The sequence below is a fragment of the Grus americana genome, chromosome 1 (assembly GCF_028858705.1).
Source record: "Grus americana isolate bGruAme1 chromosome 1, bGruAme1.mat, whole genome shotgun sequence".
In the NCBI taxonomy this organism is placed as follows: domain Eukaryota; kingdom Metazoa; phylum Chordata; class Aves; order Gruiformes; family Gruidae; genus Grus; species Grus americana.
In genome coordinates, this window is record NC_072852.1 from 205,448,007 (window position 1) to 205,470,031 (window position 22,025).

The following is a 22,025-nucleotide window of genomic DNA, read 5'->3' on the forward strand; positions in this document are numbered from 1 at the left end:
CCACACAATATCACTCTATCTCATGCGCATGTGCGCTGCAAGGACTAAGTGCCAGCTACTGGTGAGACCTCTGTGTGTGTGAGTGAAAACTGGTGCCAGCTACTGGAGCCAGTGTGGTCTTTAACCTCCAGCCACTGGGGCAGAAACGGTGTGTGTTCCCAAAACCAGCTACTGGGGGGAACGGGGTGAGTGAGGTGAGTGAGGGACTCTGTGCCGGTGGCTGGAGCGGGACCGCAGGTGACGGTCCATGTCCCTGGTGCTGGCTGCTGGGGGGACAAACACACCAAACCTGGTGAGCATGGGCGTGCATGTGTATTCAGTAGAAAATTCAAGCTGGAATAGTCAGGTCTGGACCAGGGAATTAGGCAGGCAAGGATGAGTGTGTGAGTGCTGCATGTTTGCCAGCAAGCATCAAGCTGGACCAGCCAGGGAGTAGGGGACGCATGAAGCGCGTAAGGAGGCTTGGGATCCAGGCAGGGGTGGCAGGTGGTCAGAGGGGCCATGCTGGTGTTTAAGGGATCTGAAAATGTGCGTGTGCTTGTGAACCTGGAGAATGTCGTGTGTGCCTGCACTAGTGAACTTCTATCTACCAGCTGAAGAGGAGAAGACTTGCCTGTCTGTGTTTGTTTTATGCGTAGCTGCTGTTGAAGGCAGCGCCTTGTCTGTGTCAATCTGTGTGACCAGCTGTGTCAGTGTCCCATGTGTGTCTGGGCACCAGGCTGGGCTCCAGTGGCCGGGCAGGAAAGTCCTGGGTGGAGTGGCTGGAGGAGGCGGCCACATTCTTAGCATTCCTTAAAAATATTATTTTCTCTATTCCTACTTTTGATGCCAATAATAGGAATAGGATTCCACTTTTGCATAAAAATAAGATGTAAGCTTTTAACTCCTGGGAATGTGAGGTTAGGTAATAATTTGAATAGAAGTTATGTAGATTAAATGTTGGGACAGCACTAATAAGATCACAATACTCTTTTAAATGTGCCTTAGCTTTGCAAATAAAACTCGACCATTTAGAGTTCTCCTTGTGATAATTTTCCAAACCATTAGATGATTATCCAGTCCTGACGTAAAAAGATCCATTTTTTTTAGCAGTGAGTAGAATACCTCATGATAATAAGGAAGATATCAGTTTTTATAAGAAGCCAGAGTAATCGAGGAATAAATCACTTCTCTTACTCATGTTTGCTGTGGCTACAAAGCAGAATGCTGGTATCATATCACTGTCAGGCTAGTTCAAACAGCTCAGAGTTCACACACATTGCAAATCATGTTCAAGATGATGGATAAATATTGGCCAGTACTCTCCACTGAGCTATTTGTTCCCACAATACCATGTCTACAGCATAGAAACACTTTGGATGTGCGATGCTGTGCACATACTCTGTGTATGTATGCTGAGGAATGTAACCACCTATTTAGAAGTCTCTGCTGACTGTGTAGATCTTGGCTGCTTGCTAGGTCAGCTCAATCATTTCTCTATGTTCTCTCATCCAATCTTTAAGCGTCAGAAAAGCCCACACAAATTCCACTCCCCATTACATTGCTCATCTTCACACTTTGGCTTAACGTCCATTTCTGTCGAGGTTCTGTAGAGTAATGCAGCACACAAGTATAAATTAGGAGAGGAGTGGCTGGAGACCAGCCCTGCAGTAAGGGATCTGGGGGTGCTGGATGACAACAGGCTCAGGATGAGTCAGCAGTGTGCTCTGCCAGCCAAGAGGGCAAACCACATCCTGGGGTGCATCAAACACAGTGTAACCAGCTGGCCAAAAGAGGTGATTATCCCGCTGTATTCAGTGTTGGTGCAGCCTCACCTTGAGTACTGTGTGTGGTTCTGGGTCCCACAATTTAAGAAGGATGTTCAGGTCCTTGAATACCTCCAGAGGAAGGCAGCAAAGCTGGTGAAAGGGCTGGAAGGCATGTCCTGTGAGGACTGGCTAAGGACTTTGGGTTTGTCTAGTTTGGAGAAAGAGAAGACCGCAGGATGACCTTATTGCTCTCTACTGTTTCCTGAAGGAGGGGAAGTGGAAAGGGAGGTGCTGATCTCTTCTCCATGGTGACAGGATGCGTGGGAATGATTCAAAGCTGCACCAGGGAAGGTTTAGACTGGACATTGGGAAGCATTTCTTTACCAAGAGGGTGCTCAAACACTGGAACAGGTTCCTGGAGAGGTGGTCGATGCTCCAAGCCTGTCAGTGTTTGAGAGGCATTTGGACAATGCCCTTAATAACATGCCCTAACTTTTTGTCAGCTCTGAAGTGATCAGACAGTTGGACTAGATGATTGTGGTAGGTCCCTCCCAACTGAACTATCCTATCCTATCCTATCCTATCCTATCCTATCCTATCCTATCCTATCCACCTCTCCTGTGATGGGTGTGACTTCATTCCTCCAGTTCCTGCCTTGAGATTCAGGGACTCAATAGATGTGGGAAGAGCAACTGCCAGTGTAAAATCAAGGCAAAAAAGTTGTTGAATACCTCAGCTTTCTCCATGTCAATTGTCACCAGATCCCGTCTCATTTATCATGTTTATACAGTATCTCACACAATTAGCCCTCAGTTTGTTGTGTTTGGCCTCTTCATTATAACAGAAAAAGTAGTAGTATTAAATAATATTGTCCCCTCTCCTCCAAATCTAGAACATGCTAGAATTTGGGAACACTTGCATAAGTGGTAATCAGTTTACTGCTTATACTTCAGTTATAAATGCTACAGAACTTCGGTACCTAACTCAAAGTTCTCACAGGTAACAATCACTGGAAATCTAGATTACAGCTAAGAAGCTGTCCTAGGTAGTATGTTAGCACTATTTTGTATATAGAGAAGACAGAAAAATCACTTAGCAAGAAGTTCAGTGTGAATATCCTTGAAGTGCCAGATCAGACTCAACATAGTTTCAAAGAGGAACTTTTTTTTTTTTTTTCCAGTCTGACATTCCTCCAGGCAACTCTAGCTTCTGCAGTTCATTGTAAAATGTTTCCACTATTTTTCTTTAAATAAAACATATTGCAGTGCAATCTACTTATTGAGTCTGAGATTACCACAGTTCTTCAATACCTTCAACCCCTTTTTGTCTTAATGTGCATTCTTGAGATGAGAACGATGAGGTAACATCCACAAGCGTTTCCATGAAAAAGGAAAGAAAAATATAATTTATGTAAACTAAGAGTGTTCTACTTTTACCAAGTAAACTATGCAAAGAACCTGCATAAAAGCAAATAGCAGTTTTATAAATCAAACTTTAAGTGCCTAAATGCATTCACATTTCAAGTAGTAATTTAAAGAGTTGAAGCTGAAACACTGTCTTTGCAGCCATTATAATTCAAACACTGAAACTTGTAAACTTTTTATTATAGCCCTTTTTCAAAATGCCTGTGCTTAATGTAAGAAAGGTATTTCTACTTCTGGCAATTTGTGCTGTCAGAGAGGTACAAACAGTGAATGTAAAGTTACTCCCTGTAGGTACTTTATTTGTAGGCTAAGTCTAAAAAATACCATTTTTGTAATTACTTACACTTAATTTCAGGTATGTTATCATGTAAATCTTTCCCAGCCTGAGTGTTGATTCACAGACTGATGTGCACCTCAGATAACTTATATGAAGTCAGTGCATGAGACCCTTCTAAATGGCAAAACCCCCCATGGATACAATTCCAGATTGCATGTCCCACAGATGTGATAATGCAGATCACATTGAGATATGAGATGCTCACTAATGATTTAGTTTGGGAACCAAGTCTCAAAATGTTGCCTGTTGGCTTCCATCTTGAAAATCAATGTCACTGGTTTCAGCTCTCTCCTTTGCACAGAGACAATAATTTTTAACACTGAAGAGAATGAAACATCTTTAATATACAAATTACCTGTGTTTAAATCTCTGCCTATTTATTTATTTTTACCAGAGGATTCCCAAGAATTTGTGTCTGAAAATTACTTAAATGAAAAAAAAATCCAATTAAGAAAATATGGATATACAGATAACCATAGTGAGAAGATATTTGGAAAAGCTTTTTAAAAAGCCAATTTACCGATGGGAAAAAAAAATTGTGATATCTTTTTTCTCCTTTTTGAGTTCTACAGATTTTTTTGATTTTTTTTTTTAGCTCAGGATGAAAGTCTGATACTACTATTTTACCCTCACTGATTTATGAGAATGTGCTTTCCAACTGCTTTGCAACATGGTTATAGCATTGGTCCATGTGTGTCAATATCATGGTGCTCACAATGAGCAGTATACCAAAATCTCACACGAGTTTGCAGCTCACAAACTGTTAATTCCCCAAAAGGTGACCCAATTTGTCAAACAAAATGACCGCCTGATTGAAATAACTCCAGTATAAATATTTCATCTTAGTATTAAGGTTGATTTAAGCAAAACCAGAAGCAGAACCCCCTGGAATCTAAAACATTTACAAAATGAAGACTTATATTCCAGCACATTGCAGCACTGACCCAGTTTGCGTGCATTTTCATAGCAACTACAGACATATCATTTGACTTTGCTTAAAAGATATCAATCATAATTACAATCTGGAAATAGTATCTGCTAAAGTGGGTGAAAGCATTTTAAGACCATTAATAGTGAAAGCATGGAGCTATATGACAGACATCATTTACAGATTTTTCAGCTGTTAAATCACAAACAGTATTTCTTGCTTTTAGAAAGGGTTGGGTTTGGGTTTTTTACATGAGCAATTGATTCACTTGCCTTGATTGATTTTCATTAGGAGAGATAAGAATAAACAAGAACATACACACAATGTACTAGAAACCCCATCATATTTCAGGATACTCAGTAACATTAAAATAAAAAAAAAAAGAATAAAACTTGGCAGCCCTAACTAACCAAAGTAGACTGCTGAACGCTGCCTTCATTACAACAAACTGTCACAGAGTGCTAGGCTCTAAATTAATGAAGTCTGAAGACAAGAATTCTTTGTAACTGATCTGGAAAGCTTGGCTATTTAAAAATAGAAACCATTATGTATTTTACTGATCTGCAAACATTTTTGTAGAAAGTAAAAAGACTGCAATGCAAACTTATTAGATAGGATTGCGAACAATTTATTGGATGTGCAAAACAACTGATGTGAGGATTTGTTATTATTTTCAAGTAGAAAGTCTCCTAAAAAGATGAGACGAACAATTTGAGGCACTGGTATGTCTCTAAATGTATCAACTAGAAAAACACAAGTACTCTCCAAAAAATAATCTGTCTGATAGGGATCTCTCCATCTTTCTCTGTATACCATGTAATTTCCTTACACAAACTCTATGTTACTTTAGAAGATAATATATGATTGCTTTGAAAATGAATGATAGGAGGCCTACAGGAAAGATGAGGAAGGATTCTTTATCAGGCAGTATAGTGATAGGACAAGGGGTAATGGCTTTAAACTGCAAGAGAGTAGGTTTAGATTAGATATTAGGAAGAATTTTTTTCTGTGAGAGTGGTGAGACACTGGAACAGGTTGCCCAGAGAGGTTGTGGATGCCCCCCCTCCCTGGAAGTGTTTAAGACCAGGTTGGATGAGGCTTTGGGCAATGTGGTCTAGTGGAGGGTGTCCCTGCCCATGGCAGGGGGGTTGGAACTAGATGATCTTTAAGATCCCTTCCAATCCAAACCATTCTATGATTCTATGATTTTTATGCATAAGACTGTTCTTACAAAATATTTCTGTACTGATAAATTTCCAAATTACAAAACACTTACAATACCATCTTTCCTGTAGGCACCCTTCAGGTACTGGAAGGCCACAACTAGATCTTTTAGTAGTCAATTGTCATTTAGGCTTTGTTTTGGCAAAACTGACTCAAGTTTTACCACGTTTAAGTACATATTACATATATCTATGAATCACATGTAGTATTTTTAGTATAATACAAAGCCAGACTTGAAGTACTCACAATGATGTGGTAAAAATTATTTTACTTCAATATAATAGGATTTTTCTTACCAAAGGTATACAAAACTAGACATTGTTAAAACATCATATTTCATTGACTCTAAAATATATTGCTTTGGAATTTTGTTGCAAAAGAAATAATAAAAAAGACCAAATTTATATATTAAAAAAAAAAGCGAAGTGCTTAAATCTTCTGTGGAACTAGTATCCCAGTTTTTAACATCCTTTGTTCACACAGTACACAACCCTGTACATTTCAGAGAACTTTGACCAAAATATGCAGCAAAGATCTTTATCCTGAATGCAATCCCACTGACTTGGAGTGAACTGCTGGTGATTGTGTTTTGCAGGATAAAGTATTTAAAGGATTGGCTCCTCTGTTGAGATTACCAGAAGGCAATGTTCAATTGAGAATACTTAGCATCTTTTGTTCAGGTAGCTATGATTTTCTTACCAATATTCCAGTCCAACTTTTACATTCACTGGCAGATTTTGTCTATGATGCTTCCACTTTTTTTAACAGATATGATTTTAATGAGATAACAACATTAATTAAAAATTGAGAGGTGCCACTTCCCAATATCACATTAGTATACATTACCAGAGCTTTTATAACAAGCAGTGAAACAAAGAAAGAAAACTTTTAAGAGTTCTTATCCATATTTCCAGTTTGTCATGGCTAGTGATGAACATCAATTAAGATTTTCTATATTTCTAATGCTCCAGTTTAGATCGAGCAGTAACCTTTCATTTACAAACTGTAAAGGAACACAGTAAGCAAGGACAGGAAACAGAAAAGTCAGTAGTACAGTGAAATGGCAGTAGAATTCAAGGATATGGCTGAATAGAGGCTGTATTAAAATCTCAAGATCTTGCAGTCACCAACCAAAATACAGGTCACAGTTAATTGCTGTTATATTAATGAGGAGTGAGGGAGATGAGATAGTTGAGACCTCATAGTAAAGAAAGTGTTGCTAAATGGCAAGTATATAAGTAGAAATCCCTTTCCAGGCAGAAATTTATCCAAGGAACACTTGTTTCATTATAGTGTGTTCTGTAATAATAGTTAAAATAATAATTTAAAAGAGAAAGTACCAGATACTGAATTATCAGTACTACTTCCTACTCAACTTACTGTAGCAGTTTGCCATTCAAAGCCTTGACCCACTTTGCTTATGAGAGTTAATGGAGTATCAATTCAAGTTATTTAGCCTGAATATAGATATAATATTTCTAACAAAAAAATTTCCATTCTTCCAATGGATATTTGTCAAGAAATTCATCCAATATTATACACAGCAATGGGCAGCAACTACTGTGATTAAGGTGGCCAAACTTTCCATTACAATATCCTGTTTCAGCTATTCTCAGTTTTAGTTAAATAACTAAATGCTCATTTACCCTCTTAAGGATGCAGAAGGTTATGGATGGAAAAAGCATGCTATAGAAGGTATCGAATAAGGACAGAGAAGGAAACTGAGATTAGGAGTCTGGAACTGGGAAATGTGAGATAGAAGAACTGCAGACAATAAAACAAAATGAGCACACAGTGACTAAAAGAGGGCTAGAAAGATGTTACGATCCATTTTAGTCAGATAGATGCTTTCGGTAAGTAAGAAATCCACAAATGTGGTCAGAGGCTGTATTGGGTTTGTGTAGCGGGGGGGCTGCAGGGGTGGCTTCTGTGAGAAGCTGCTAGAAGGCTCCCCTGTGTTCAACAGAGCCAATGCCAGCCGGCTCCAAGATGAACCTGCCGCTGGCCAAGGCCGAGCCCATCAGAAACAGTGGTAGTGCCTCTGGGGTAACAGAGTTAAGGAGGGGAAAAAAACTGCTGTGCAACACAAAGGGCAATTGCAGCTGGAGAGAGGAATGAGAAGATGTGAGAGGAACAACTCTGCAGACACCAAGGTCAGTGCAGAAGGAGGGGCAGGAGGTGCTCCAGGTGCTGGAGCAGAGATCCCCCTGTAGCCCATGGAGAAGACCATGGTGAGGCAGGCTGTCCTCCTGCAGCCCATGGAGGTCCATGGTGGAGCAGATATCCACCTGTAGCCCATGGAGGACCCCATGATGGAGCAGGTGGATGCCCCCAAAGGAGGCTGTGACCCCATGGGAAGCCCACGCTGGAGCAGGCTCCCTGGCAGGACCTGTGGCCCCATGGAGAGAGGAGCCCACGCCAGAGCAGGTTTGCTGGCAGGACTTGTGACCCTGTGGGGGACCCACGCTGGAGCAGTTTGTTCCTGAAGGTCTGCACCCTGTGGGAGAGACCCACGCTGGAGCAGTTCATGAAGAACTGCAGCCCGTAGGAAGGACTCACACTGGAGAAGTTGGTGGAGGACTGTCTCCCATGGGAGGGACCCCACGCCGGAGCAGGGGCAGAGTGTGAGGAGTCCTCCCCCTGAGGAGGAAGGAGAGGCAGAGACACCATGTGATGAACTGACCACAACTCCCATTCCCTGTCCCCCTGTGCTGCTGGGGGGGAGGAGGGAGAGAAATGGGGAGCGAAGTTGGGCCTGGGAAGAAGGGAGGGGTGGGGGGAGGTGTTTTAATATTTGGGTTTTATTTCTCATTACCCTACTCTGATTTGATTGACAATAAATTAAATTAATTTTACCCAAGTTGAGTTCTGTTTTGCCCATGATGGTAACAGGTGAGTGATCTCTCCCTGCCCTTATCTCGACCCAGGAGCCTTTCGTTATATTTTCTCTCCCCTGCCCAGCTGAGGAGGGCAGTGACAGAGCGGCTTTGGGGGCACTTGGCCTCCAGCCTGGGTCAACTCACCACCACAGAGGCCTAATCGATAGCAGGAGAGAGATCAGACACCAAGCTGAGAAAAATATTAGAGCGATGAATAGGAAAATGATCCATTCTGGCTCTGCTAAGCACTTGGGAAAAGCAGCTCCTCATGAGCTCATGTACAGCTCCCCAAATTACTGGATATTTTATATTAATCTCTCCTGTCATAGTTTTCCATTTATAAAAAAGAGATAGTAATAACTACTCACTTCACAGGGACATTGTAAAAATAAATGTATTAATGTTCATGAAGCACTTGGATGCTGTAATGATGAGCACCATAAAAAGCTTCCGAGGAAATTAATTTTGTCTTCAGAGTAGGTTTTGAATAGCCTGAATTAATGAAGGTGTGGGGCTGTGCTACAAACAATAGAAAATAGAAGTCTGTTCAGTAAGTGAGCAGTAATTTTTTTGTGACCTGAAAGTCTAGGGGGTCTACTGTAAAAAAAAAAAGAAAGCAATTGTGTGATGAATCTATATTGTAGGACTCTTGCATACAAGGTGAAATTCAGATTGCATACACAATGATAAATCCCTCATGCTATAGCTTGGATGTTTGACCTTGCAACTCTAATAAAATTCAGTGTAATATATAATGTGTAGTTAGACACACAGTATATAAGTTTCTGACTTAATGCATTGTCTTTTAATTAGTGTGGTGTATGCAGTGGGTAGGTGGGTGGGCTCAAGATTTACATATTTATAGAATCCTGAGGGCATTTTTATATATTTCCATGCTTGATGAGATATAGGGCTGAAACCTAATTAAAGGGTTTGTTTGGGGTTTTTTATTGTTTAGCGCTGTGTGTATCTTTGTACATGAAGACAGGTTACAATATGTTTTATAGAGAGGATTTGCTCTTTTTTATATATGCACCATGTTCTATGAAACCAGCTTCTTATGTAACACATCTACCCAATCTCAGTGAATTTAAGAATATCACGTTTGAGGACTTGGCTATTATCATCACATGGTAGTCTTTTTATTACTTGACATTATCATCACATGGTGGTCACCAGGGGATGATTTTGATGTTATCATTGTCACTGGTGAGAAATTATTCTTGGAGCTTGTTTTGATTTTGTAAAATTTCTTTGTCAAGAAATGCTATACAAAATGACAGTGATATTACTGTGTTCATTACTCTGAGAGCAAAACATTACAAATAAAATGTATAATTATTACAGATGAGAATACAACTTCTATGTTGACAATACTTCCCATTTTTGTAGCATTAGATAATTAAACTAATTTTATCATTGTGCTATGAACACAGCAAGAACATATTAAGAAGAACAAAGGACAAACTGGCCCTAGAACTGCACACAGTTCCGAAGTTATATCACTGAAGTGCTAAACTTTATTAATAGAACTCATGGATGTTGTAGGAACCTCAGTTTTTATCAACAAATATGTTTTAACTGTGGATTTACTGTTACCATTCTTGTCTTCTCCCATCCCCAAATTGAATGCAGCATATCTTTCTGTTCCTGGTATCTCATGCTTCATATGGAATCAGCTGTATAAGCTATTCTGTCCTTATGGAAAATCACAGAAAGGCAACCATTGAATTTGGGGTCATACATAGATTGGCTTTAATTCTATCCCATCATACATCGTTCTATTCTTATTAATTTTTATTAACCTAGCTAAAACACTTATCTGTATTTCTTTTAATTTCCTTTGTCAGTCTAACTCAGCTTGACTTCCACTAATTCTCACTTTATCCATATGTTTCACAACCTTCCAGATGTTGTTTTCTTTGATGATCAATCTCCTTCATTCATTGTAGGCTTTTCTTAATATCTCCTCTGCAGTGTTGTTAAATCAGCTAGAACTCAACCCTTTCTTAGATTTCCCCCATAAGTTCTAAAAGTATTATCAAAGGTGACTCTGCTGCCTTTATATTCAGTGCTGGTCCTGAGTAGGTCGGCTTAAATGCCCGGTCCACTTCTCTCTTCTTCCCTCCCAGCCTTGTGCTGCTCTCTCCCTTGTGCTATCACAACTACTTGTGCACCTGCTTTTGTGAACAGAAGAGTAACCTGTCAGACAAGTTTATTTCTCAACCAGATCAGGAGCCTGATCTGCTTCTCAGGTAAGCCACAATACCGCTGTGTCAGGATAATGGAGGGAGCATAGTGGGGGCAGAAATGTCATGGTAGCACTACAAATACCATGCGACAAATTTCAAGTGCAACTACACCTTTAATGTGAAAGGAGGTAGAGTACTGATCACCACAATCTGCAACACCTGGAAGGCTGTAAGTAGAGAGATGACATGATAATTGCCAAAAGTCAATCTGAGTTAAAACTTGCAAAGGAAATTCAGAAAGTGTTGTCTGGTCTTGGCACAAAATTCTCCTTCAGCCTTTAAAATTTTCTCCTATTTAGTAATGCTACTCTTAATTATTGTCATCTGTATTTAGATGCCAAGACTAATGGCTCATTAACATGATAGATTACATTGTGAAAGATAGGTAAGTAGGTTATAGGCAGGTTAAATACCAGCCTTCCAGTTCTTCAGAGAAATGCACAATGCTGAAATGAGAAGTCAGTAGATGTACTATGCATCTTTAAATGATTGCTGTAATTACCTTTCAAACTGTGTCTCCCTACATGACTGATTTCTATTAATGTTTCCACAGAACACAAAATATAAAATGTATTGTTTAAAGTACCTTTTCAGACTTAAAAGCTGAGCAGAACTTCAACCTCAGAATACTTTTTTTTTGGCATCAAAACTTATGTAGCAATAAATGAACTTGAGAAGATTAATAAATCTCATTTCCATTTGAATACTTTGAAATAATCATAACTTTTTTTGGTGTTTGATGGATACGAGGATCAATGAGGTTGAAGTTATGCCTATGTGCAATTCAAATGAAATGAGATAATAAATGTTGCTCGATGGAGTACATCCAGAATTGATACTCTTTTCTGAAGCTAGTAACCTATTATAATGAGAATCAAATTTGCACTGTATTGATGTATAATCCCTAATTAGTGATATGACCTCAACTTTTCAAGCTGCCTTCATTCTAATACTTTGTAAAAATGCCCCTCTCAGGCTAGGTAATACGTGATTTCACCACACAAAAGTCAACTGGATGAAGTGAAGGAATGAGTTAGTTGTTTGTAAGGACACACACAGAGTAACCAGCTTCTTTCAGGAGAACAAAGAATCATAGAATCATAGAATGGTTTGGGTTGGAAGGGACCTTAAAGATCATCTAGTTCCAACCCCCCTGCTGCGGGCAGGGACACCCTCCACTAGACCAGGTTGCCCAAAGCCTCATATTTTTGCCTTAGAGAATATTTCTGGGACACACGGCTGGTTAGTATGGTCTTCTCATGTTCCTTAGTGTCACCCTACAGAAAGACTTCATGTGTAGCTGGCATTCTTCAGACTTAATCTCCTATCTTAAGATGTTTGTCCCAAGTATTTTATAAGTGAAACATCAAGATGCAGACTGAGAATTAAGGAAGGATGGACACAGACTAGACCAAAATTTGAGTACATTTGTTTAGTACATTTTTAGCATTACAATTTTTCATATTTTTCTTCACATATTAAAAGTAATAAAATTAAATTATTTCATACAACTATGGCATGGCTGCTTCTTATTTTAAAGATGCAGTGTATACTTTTCCCCTCTTATGTTGAAGACTCTCGATTCAAGATACTCAGACTTTGTCTATAGTAGTATAGTGAAAAGTATCAAGAAATAGTCCCCTGCTCTGGACTTTCATCACGGACACTGTCATAGTGTTAGAACTGTCTATGGGGTTCTTTGGTGGGAGCACAGGCAATTCTTGTCACATTTTGGGTGTTAGCAGGAGTGACTGTGGGCCATTCCCATAAGACACTTTAGAAGTACTCTGTGTCTTGAAATATGAAATCGTTTAGAAGTATGGATGTTGACTTTTTGATATGATTTGTTTTCAGTGTTAGGGAATTTTCAATTTACTAGCATAGACATGGAACCACTTTTGGAACTGACAAGATACTGATTCAAGGCAGCAGAGAGAAAATAAGAGAAATTTTCCCACTGTCCTCTTGTCTTCAAGGAAAGAAAGCATTTGATTTTGTAGATGGAAAAGAATTGGTTTTCCTCTGCTCTTTAAAGTGATCTCATGCAGGGACAAGTCAGTTGGTTTTTTAATGCTGGCATAGCATTACTGCAATCCTCAGACAGCTTCAAAAGCAGAATTAAAGGAACAGAAATACACATAGCAAGTCTACCAGAGTTCTTAGCTGGTCTTATGCTGTTACAGCCAAGTCACTGTAGATAGGAGACCATTTCTGAAGACATACTGCATGCTTTGTGTGGAAGGGGGGTTCCAGGAGACAAGGTGTGTATTTTTTTTCTGAAGCTTTCAGTGGATATCACTTTTGAATACAGTTGAACTCCCATCAAGTTTACTATCTGGCAATACTCATTAATGCTGTTGGGAAATTTGAGCAACGGATAAATATTCATTCATTTTGCTGTTCTTTTCAGAAAGAGTGTATGCTGTTTTCACAGTTTTAGGTGACCTCTCAAGTGCTGATTTTATTTCTCTCTCCAGTCTTGCTTTCAGGCCTGAATGAAAGAAAGATTCACCTATGTAAAGCAAGGTCAAAGGCAGTTTTTCATCAAAGATTCACCATAGACACAATGATGAACCCAGATCTATCTTTCCCAACAGGACAGCTTCTATAAGAACTGCTGGATAAAAGGCATTGTAATGAGTTCTGCTATTTTTAAGGCATGAAGTTCATTATTCTATGCTAGTTATTCACTTTAAGAAAGAAAGGATCAAGAAATGAGTGGCAGAATGCTTAATTAAACCTATTATGTGTCTGTCATGATGACACTACATGTTACTGATGGTAACAAATCCATAGGGACTGTTTCAACTCTTGCTTTAGAAATCCTCATCTTTAACAACAACAAAGAGTTTAAGCATTTGCTTAATTTTAAGCACATACATCTTCCCATCAACTTCAAAAAGATTATGCAAATACTTTAAGATGAAATACTTTTTTAGACTGGGGCCAAATTTCTTAGCATCTGGCACCATTGAACTTAGATGTATAAGCTGAATGTTTTATAAACAACAAAGTAAATATCCCTACAGCTAAAATTCAAATAACTTGTTTTTCCACAGTTCAAATGAAACAAAAAGTTCTAATTTGACTCAAAGGCTCATTTTTTCACCATTCTGATATGAAAAAACCTACATATCTTTCAGTTTAAATTTCCTTATGATTCTGTGAACAAAAGAAAGGGCTAGATTTGCAGAATTGTAAAGTAGATATGTGCAAGTGGTTTAAACATTTATGTGGGAAACTGTGGCCCAGGGGGTTGATCCGAGATCTACAGTCACTGAAGACCTTAGTCTTGCAATCCTGTTTTGTAAGAAAGATCTCACCTTTCCTTGTGAAATTGCCCCATCTTGCACAATTAAATAGTGGAAGAGATAGGAAACAGAGTCTCCACATCTGAACTAGAAGTCAGATCCCTTCCTTCTGCAAGATAACAACACAACGTCCTCAGCCTTCATGAACCTGAAACCCTTTGTTGAGTGTGACACAAACTCATATTAATCTCAAGTTCACGGAATGATATTCTTCAATTAATAAACTATTGATAATTACAATGCAACCTGTCCTATCTACCATGAAATTTTCTGGTGTGTACACCTGGTTTGAAGGTGCATCTAAAGCATATATTTCCTAAAAACAGCACTTGAAATTATGCAGAAAAAAATCCGAAGTTTTATAGTGCCAATCATTATTGTAGCTATAGCTGTTCTTAACCAACATAGTAACATTCTTCACATTGCTGTGATGCTTTCAGAGCAAAGCAATGCCCAGCATAGGCTGTATTACAGAATGGTCAGGGAGATTTTTAAAAATGAAGGTATGACTGGTTACATTCTGATTTCATTTCCTGTTTCAATTTGTTCTCATCTTTCTTTCATAGTATTCAATACTGTTTAGCTTTTTATGGATTAGAAGAAAATGTTGATATTGTAATATGATCAAACATTTTGTTGCATTATATCTTCTGGAATTAACATGAGAAATCACGGTTTTTGTCCTGTATAGAGGGTTGTAATTAAATAAACTCTTTACAAATTAATATCAGGAAATTATGGAGTAAACGTAACAAGATGTCCAGGGAGCATGAAAGAAAACATGGATCATTAAGCTCATTTCTTAGGAGGTGAACTCACTAACAGGCTGTCAGAAGTGTGCTGTGATGGAATGGGCTGTCTCCCCAGAAAACTATTGATTTATATGTCTGCATCATGGCTGACTTCTTATTCTGTACATCACTGGACAGTCATGGTAGCTCATCAATTGGAAAAGGACATTTAAATTGTATCTAATCAATACCCTTGTCTGTAGATTAAATCAGAAAATAGATTTAATTAAAAAAAAAAAAGGAAAATGATACAAAGAAGCTAGTGACAATCAAATTAATAAAACTGCAGTGAGGAATTTCATAAATGACTAGTGAGAAGTTATTTCCCCCTACCAGTTTATTTTTTTTAGCCCAGTCTATAAGTACCACAGAGATGGTAAGTATGTGAAAGGTTGCATAATCCACAGATAGAGAAAAGCTATTTTGGTTTGTGACCTAATGGAATGCAGAGATTATATACGTGGCAAAGGTAAATACAAAATACATCCACTGTTGTAGCCAAAGTTGTAGCACACTGTTCCAAAGAAAGGCTGTGAAACCCAGCACAAAAATGTGCAGCTGTTTTGCAGTAAGGCAGGTGGATTTAGTCAATTCGGAATCTCTGTATTTTTTTTCAATTTCCCATCAGGTTCAAGTCACTTATTCTTTTTAGCTTGTGTACAGATGCCGAAAGTAGCTAGCATTGAGAAATCAGTATTAAAGTTTAATTTTTAAATCTTCCCTTTAGGTTACACAAATTTCTAACAACAGAAATGAGAGGAGATAAGAGACAAAACTATGTACGTGTGCGTAGTGTGTAAGTTACTTCATAAAACTTTGACACTTTGTTATTAAGTCTCATATCCTCAAAACACTTTTGATGTTATGCATTTCTTTAAAATTACTAGGTGCTCAGCAAAGTTGGGTTTCTGCTTGCAGCAACTATAAGTTTGCTACGGTTGCTCTATTTGGCTGATGCTCTTGCCTTCATATATACACATTTTTTCTTAATGCAGTAAAAACTTAAGCTAGAATAACTGTATTTCCCTTTTCTATTTCCATTGACTGCAGAATCTTTAAAGGTTTGAATAACTCTTCCATAGAGCTAGCCACACCCAGAACTACAAAATGCATTAACGTTAAGATGGGCTAAAGGAATTCAGTAATTATCCTCTAATGCTTTTACATTTTAATGAGCTGATTAGAATCTTGTTAAGAAAACAATGAACTATTTCTTATGATTGTGAAGTATAAATGACATTTGAAGCTGTAGCAAACTGATAGCTTTTTATCTTTTTAACAACCTGCTAAGAGCAAACTTCTGAAATGTGACTTTAAACATACAATTTTTGTGATCAAGAATTCTGATTTGCTTGACATTTTGTCAGTGTTGTCTTTGGGCTTTTTCCCCCCAATTTTTCTGCATAAAATTCTATTGAAGACAAAAAAATATATGGCAAATATTTGCTTTTATTGAAAAATATATTTCTCCTTAATTTCTATTACAGCGTGGGTTTTTTCTCTTTTTTTTTCTCCTTGCTTTCTTAAAATAGCATAAACCAGCATGACCTTGGGCGTAAGAGATCATAGGAAATGCAAAGAAGAGAAAAAAAGAGAACTTTTTTCTGTTGAAATCTTCATAAATATTTGCTATGATAGTTTAAAATTTCAAGCAGATATTTAACTGCACATAACTGGTCTTTCCACTTTGCTTCATAAAAATAACCAGTGATACAGGAGGCTGTTTCAAATGTTATATCTCTAGAGGTATATAAAATAATGTTCATTTTATATCTGTACCTCTCTCAAATCCAAAGACATAGTATAAGTATTTCAAAGTCCTATTTTAATTATGCACACATATGCAAATGATATAGTACATAAACATTTCTATTTGTAATGCATCACTAATGCTAAACTAGATGATAATAACCATAGCAACTGGGCTTCTGGCCATGCAGTTGTGAGAAAAGTAAGAGCCAATGCAATACACATGCTCTCCTTTTTCTGGTTTTGTGATATTTTGCATGGGCACATCACAGCACACGCTTTTCCCTGTAAAACAGCGTCAAAGGCCTTGTTTAATGGTCCCTGTTGTTTCCTTTTGAGCTGTATGCCATTTCTTTCTTTAATTAGAAGAACAGCTCTTCGAACTGCAAAGACATAACTATTTTCCACAGCAGTACAAACCATGAATTCAAGCAAGTACATGAACTTAATTTTTTTTTATTTTTTTCTGTGAAAGTGGTAAGTTGCTAAGCTTCTGGAATCCATGGCTTTCAGTGAATGCCATTATGCGTAGCTCTGTATCTCATAATCAGAAATGCCTTAATTTATCCTTGGGATTATAAATTACCCTTCAAGCCACTAAAGCCCAGTAAAATTGCAGGGCACCAGTTACTTTAATTACTTTAAGGTTAGGACCTTTCCTTACAAAAGTCTTTATCAATGCTTTCTGTCTTACTGAAAATAACTGGAGACATGCAAGCCTGCTGTTAACAAGCTATACTATGAAATATCCTACTTCAACGACAATGAAATTTTATCTTACAGTATTTCATCACAAGCATGACATTTTTAAAATTCTTATGTTTATTTCAGGGCTATGTAAGCTAATCTTTGTCTAGTCCATCTCTACCTACCTATATAATGCTTTAGAGCTCAATGTTAATCACTGAATAAACATAGTCTAATCTAAAGACTATTTAATTGTATACTACTTCACCCAAGGTGGTTTTCAGGTAATTAATGAATTTAAATGCAAGAAAAAGAGTTATTAATAAATGAGATGTTATATATTACTTGGTTAAAATTTCTTAATGTGGAAAATTTCCTAATTTATTTCAGAAAGATTGCAATTACACTACAGAAGTTTTTCTAGATATGAAGTAAGAGGTCTCCAAAATATTATATTTTAGATCATAAAACCATCCTTCCTGATACAAAGTAAGATCTTCCTCTTAAGCATCTGAAAAGCACATTTCAGTTTCCTAAAGGAAATAAAGAGTATTGGCCCTTGGGAACCAGTGTAACCTTTTTCTCACCCAAGACACCAGGATGAAAGTATTCCATTCTTTGCTTCAAGAAAAAAATATCTGAACTTTCTGGTCGAATTCAAGACAGTTTCTTAGATATTTTAAAGCTGAAATCATAATGAAAATCTTTTTTTTAAATTTCCTTTGGATCTGACTTACTAAAACATTTCTGTGATACAAGCTTCTGATAGTTTGCTATAAGTTTACAGTATGGTAACACCAATTTATACTGTGAACTGCTGCATGATGTAAATATTGTTTCAATAGGAACACATCAGCCTTTTAAGATCAGGGATTTGAAGAAGCATTACATCAAGAGTGGAAGGGAGAGTATCATGCTACAAAGAAGTTGAACTACAAATACAGATTGAACTGGAAATTGCTCTTGTGAAGGGGTTGCTCATGAACTTCTAAAAGAACTTCAACCAGTTATGACTCTCTATCCTTTTGAAAAAAATTCTCTGTTTTTATAACAGCCTCTTCTCTCTCACAAGTTCTGCAGCAGTGTTTGCTACACCTCAGCTCTTCCAGCCAGCATCCCTCCATTAACCTTATTTGAGAAACTTTCATTAAAATTCCCAAATACTTTAATGAACAGAAATCACATTCAGGCCATTGTAGTATAACAACCTTGATACTTGCAAAATCAGGTGTGCAAACTAATAATAATTTTAAAATCCAATAAAAATAAACCCACTAAACCCAACCTCTTCATTCTTATTATTTTTTTTTTCCAACCTTATATAAATTTGTTTTATTGGAGGAGGTAACTCGAAGTACATGGGGTCCTGAATGAACTGTGGATGTAGCTACTGAAACTGATAGGTCTTTTGTTGTTTGAGCTCCAGTTCTCACTTTCTCTGTTTGGTTGGTTTTTGGGGGTTTTTTTGTGTTTTTTTTTTCAGCTGGGGATCAAATGGCCACCTGTTAGCTGTGCTCCTGAACCAGGAACAGAAATCTGAGCTTCAGAGCCCTGGAACTATCTATATTTACGAGTTGTCAGATCCTCTAACCAAGTGATTTGTTTTACGATAGTTTTCTTGTCTAAAGGATAAAACGTAGCAGAATTTTCCCAGAGCTACATTTAAGACTGATGTCCAATAATACTGTAATAAGACCACTGTTGTGATGTTCAGAGTTTTAAACATACTGCCCTGGGACGAGGGAACTTTGACAAATGTCAGTAATGCTCCCAACTCAGAAGGACGTGGATCATGCCATGATCTTGCTAACAAATACCTTGACAGGATCTGCAGCAGATAAGACTAAAACAAGAGATTTAAGAGGTCTGACTTTACCAGGGAGGGGTAGATTAAGGGAGAATCTCAGACCCCACACTACCTCTGCTGAGTTCTCCACACCACAAGATGTGTTAGCAGACATGCAGGTAGGCAACTTGTCCTTAACCCCACTGATTTCCAGTCGTGGCTATATGAAGATCTGCCTCATGTTTCATGGTAATGTCCTATTTTCAGCAGGATCTGAGAAATTAGGATGGAGTTCTTTTTGCATCTATGCATCTTAAAACCCCTTCATGGTAGGATTTACCTAGATAACACTAAAAAGGTGTTGACTGCCTTCCTGTAAAGTGCTGAAGGGAAGTCAGGGTTGGAGGTAGAATATCTGCAATTCTATGCCTGTTTTTCCTAATAGTATGTTTGATAAAGAGCATGCTATAGATAGACTATAGCATTTACTCAGAATCATGAATTGCTGATAGCTGCTGGAAAGTATACTGTAGTGAATTATTTCAAAAGCTGTGACATTTTCAGTTTCCATTAACAGCTACAAAAAAACCCTCAGTCTCATAACGTATGAATATATCTATGATATATGTATGCATAAACATGGCCATAATCAATGTATATTTATATACATATATACACACAAAATTATGCTCACACACACATAGTTATAGGTGCAAACTATCCTACAGATATAGATGCAGTTTATCCCATTCTGTTCCTAAGTTTACAGTTCTTTCTCTCCTGCTCAGATAGTGTGGCAAAATCATATGTTTCAGGAAACTAGCAATGAGTGAAATATATCTTTGCGGAGTATTCAAGTACATCATTAAAGGATAGCATTTAGGATCACGTACTAGAGTTATTTTCCCTGATAGTTGGTTCTATTTTAAAAGTAAAAAGTCCACAGAAAACGACTCTTTCCCACTAAGCATTATATTTCTAATTTTGAGATCCTAGCCCAACAAAGTCAGTGGACAGTGGAACTTGTATAACATATTCAAATTATAATTTAGAGCCTTATCAAGCAATGCAAAGATCTGATTTATCCATGTTAAAAAAAAATAATTGTTACTCACATGCAAATTGAAGAACAGCCTCTCTGCTTAAAATACTGCCAAACATGTTGGTGGTTAAACACTGATACTGTCCAGAATCCTTCATTTCACTGGGATTGTTGATGATCAAACTTCCTTCTATTAAACTGAAGCGATAATCACTTGCAATGTCGATTTCAGTTCCATTTCGAAGCCATCTTAAGAAAAAAGAAAGAAACTACTTGAGCATTTTATGGCCAAAGTCATCAAGCTTAGTATACAGAACCTGAAGGCCCCAGTTTTTATAAGGAGGAGAGCTACTCAAAGATAGCCTGTGCAGAAACCCATTACTTTGGCAAATCTTTGGATGGAGATGTTCCATAACACTTGCCCAGCAAAACCTGTTTTTCTGAAAAAACACGAGTAAAAACAGATCTTCAGCCTCTGAAGAGAAAGCATATTCTTTGTTTTGGATTCTTCTGAATCAAATTAGTAACCTCTTTCTTTATTTCTTCCCCCTGCCCCCGCCAAACTATCATTTACAAAGACTTGAGACTTGAAGCCTATATAGCTGATGCATCCTTTATGTCAAAAACAGGACTTTTACCACGCTTATAATAATCAAAGTTTCAAATCATTAAAGCCTTAGACCCAGATGAGCTTAGAGTTAGCAGAGCTGCGTCTGCACTGCACGAGAGCAATGAACCTTTCTTTTCCATTCTTTCAGCACTTGATCTTCTGGGCCCAAGAAATAGAGAAGCCTGATTGAAACACAGAGAGCAGAAGAGCAAGGCCTGTGAAGAGCATGGAGGCAGACTGATGTACGTACGCTGTTATGAAATAAAGGGTGTTGGCAATGGACAAAGGCAAAATAATATTGGCTGGATCACTATACACAAAATTCAGAGAAGACTGGGACAGGAGAGACTGGAATAAGCTGGTGACTGACAAGGGTAATGGCTGGCAGCTACCAGGTAAATGGAAGCTCAGATCAAATGAGGAGTTGGCAGAGGGAATACTAAGTTTGGGAGCTGCTTGGGATTGAAACGAGAAGCTTGAACTGTAAAGACAGGGATAGGAGTCAAGATAAGGTGGGAAAAGCCAGGCTGTAGGAAACATTAGAAAGTATCACACCTGAGCCAAAGCATTGAATAATTCCCAAACTAACACTTATTTTTCTGAGGTTTCAGAAGTAACCTAAAAGTCTCATAAGTTTTCTGCAGTGTGAGTGGGTTTTGGGGTTGGGGTTTTTTTCCCCCTGGATATTCTCTGTCAAAAAGCCTCACCCTTCTCATTCATCTCCAAAGACTGAAACAACAAACCCTGAAATAGTCCACTGGCTGCAAGAGAAAAGATTTTGTGTGGTAGATTAATAGACTCCAGCACTCTGGAATAGCCACTGGGGGCAGGGTACAATATCTCAATTAAAGAATAATAATCTACATTAGAAGACTTTTTAGACTTGCTTTTCTGTCAAACTGTATAGAACATGAAATTGTTAAAAGAATGCAAAGAAGAGATAATCAGTGTAAACAGGTATGGCACAGCTATTATGATGCACAGATATTTCCTTCATTGCTAGTTCGCATTCTGCAATTTCAGAGTTGCCTCAGGAAACTGCCAGGCACTTCCAGGCTTTGCCAGAGTACAGCAAAGACCTGAAGAACTTGGCAACATCTAGACTCCAGAGGCAACTTTAATGGAGCAAAATGATTATCAGTTCACCTTGTCTTGTTAACATTCATGGTGAATGAGGTACAGACAGCAGAATTCAGCTGAAGCAGTTCTGATTTTTTTTCTTAATCCAAAGGTCAGAATTGCGTGAATTAAGATGAA

The 22,025-nt window shown here is 37.9% G+C and overlaps 1 protein-coding gene across 5 annotated transcripts in view; it reads right to left on the minus strand.

Annotated features, from left to right (window-relative positions):
* Window positions 1-22,025, minus strand: part of CNTN5 (contactin 5) — a 753,708-nt gene that overhangs the window by 230,142 nt on the left and 501,541 nt on the right. For all 5 annotated transcript variants that reach the window (XM_054805742.1, XM_054805482.1, XM_054805387.1 and 2 more), the window contains one exon: window positions 20,232-20,407. In XM_054805742.1, coding sequence (XP_054661717.1) covers window positions 20,232-20,407 — 176 coding nt within the window. The remainder of the gene's footprint in view (window positions 1-20,231; window positions 20,408-22,025) is intronic.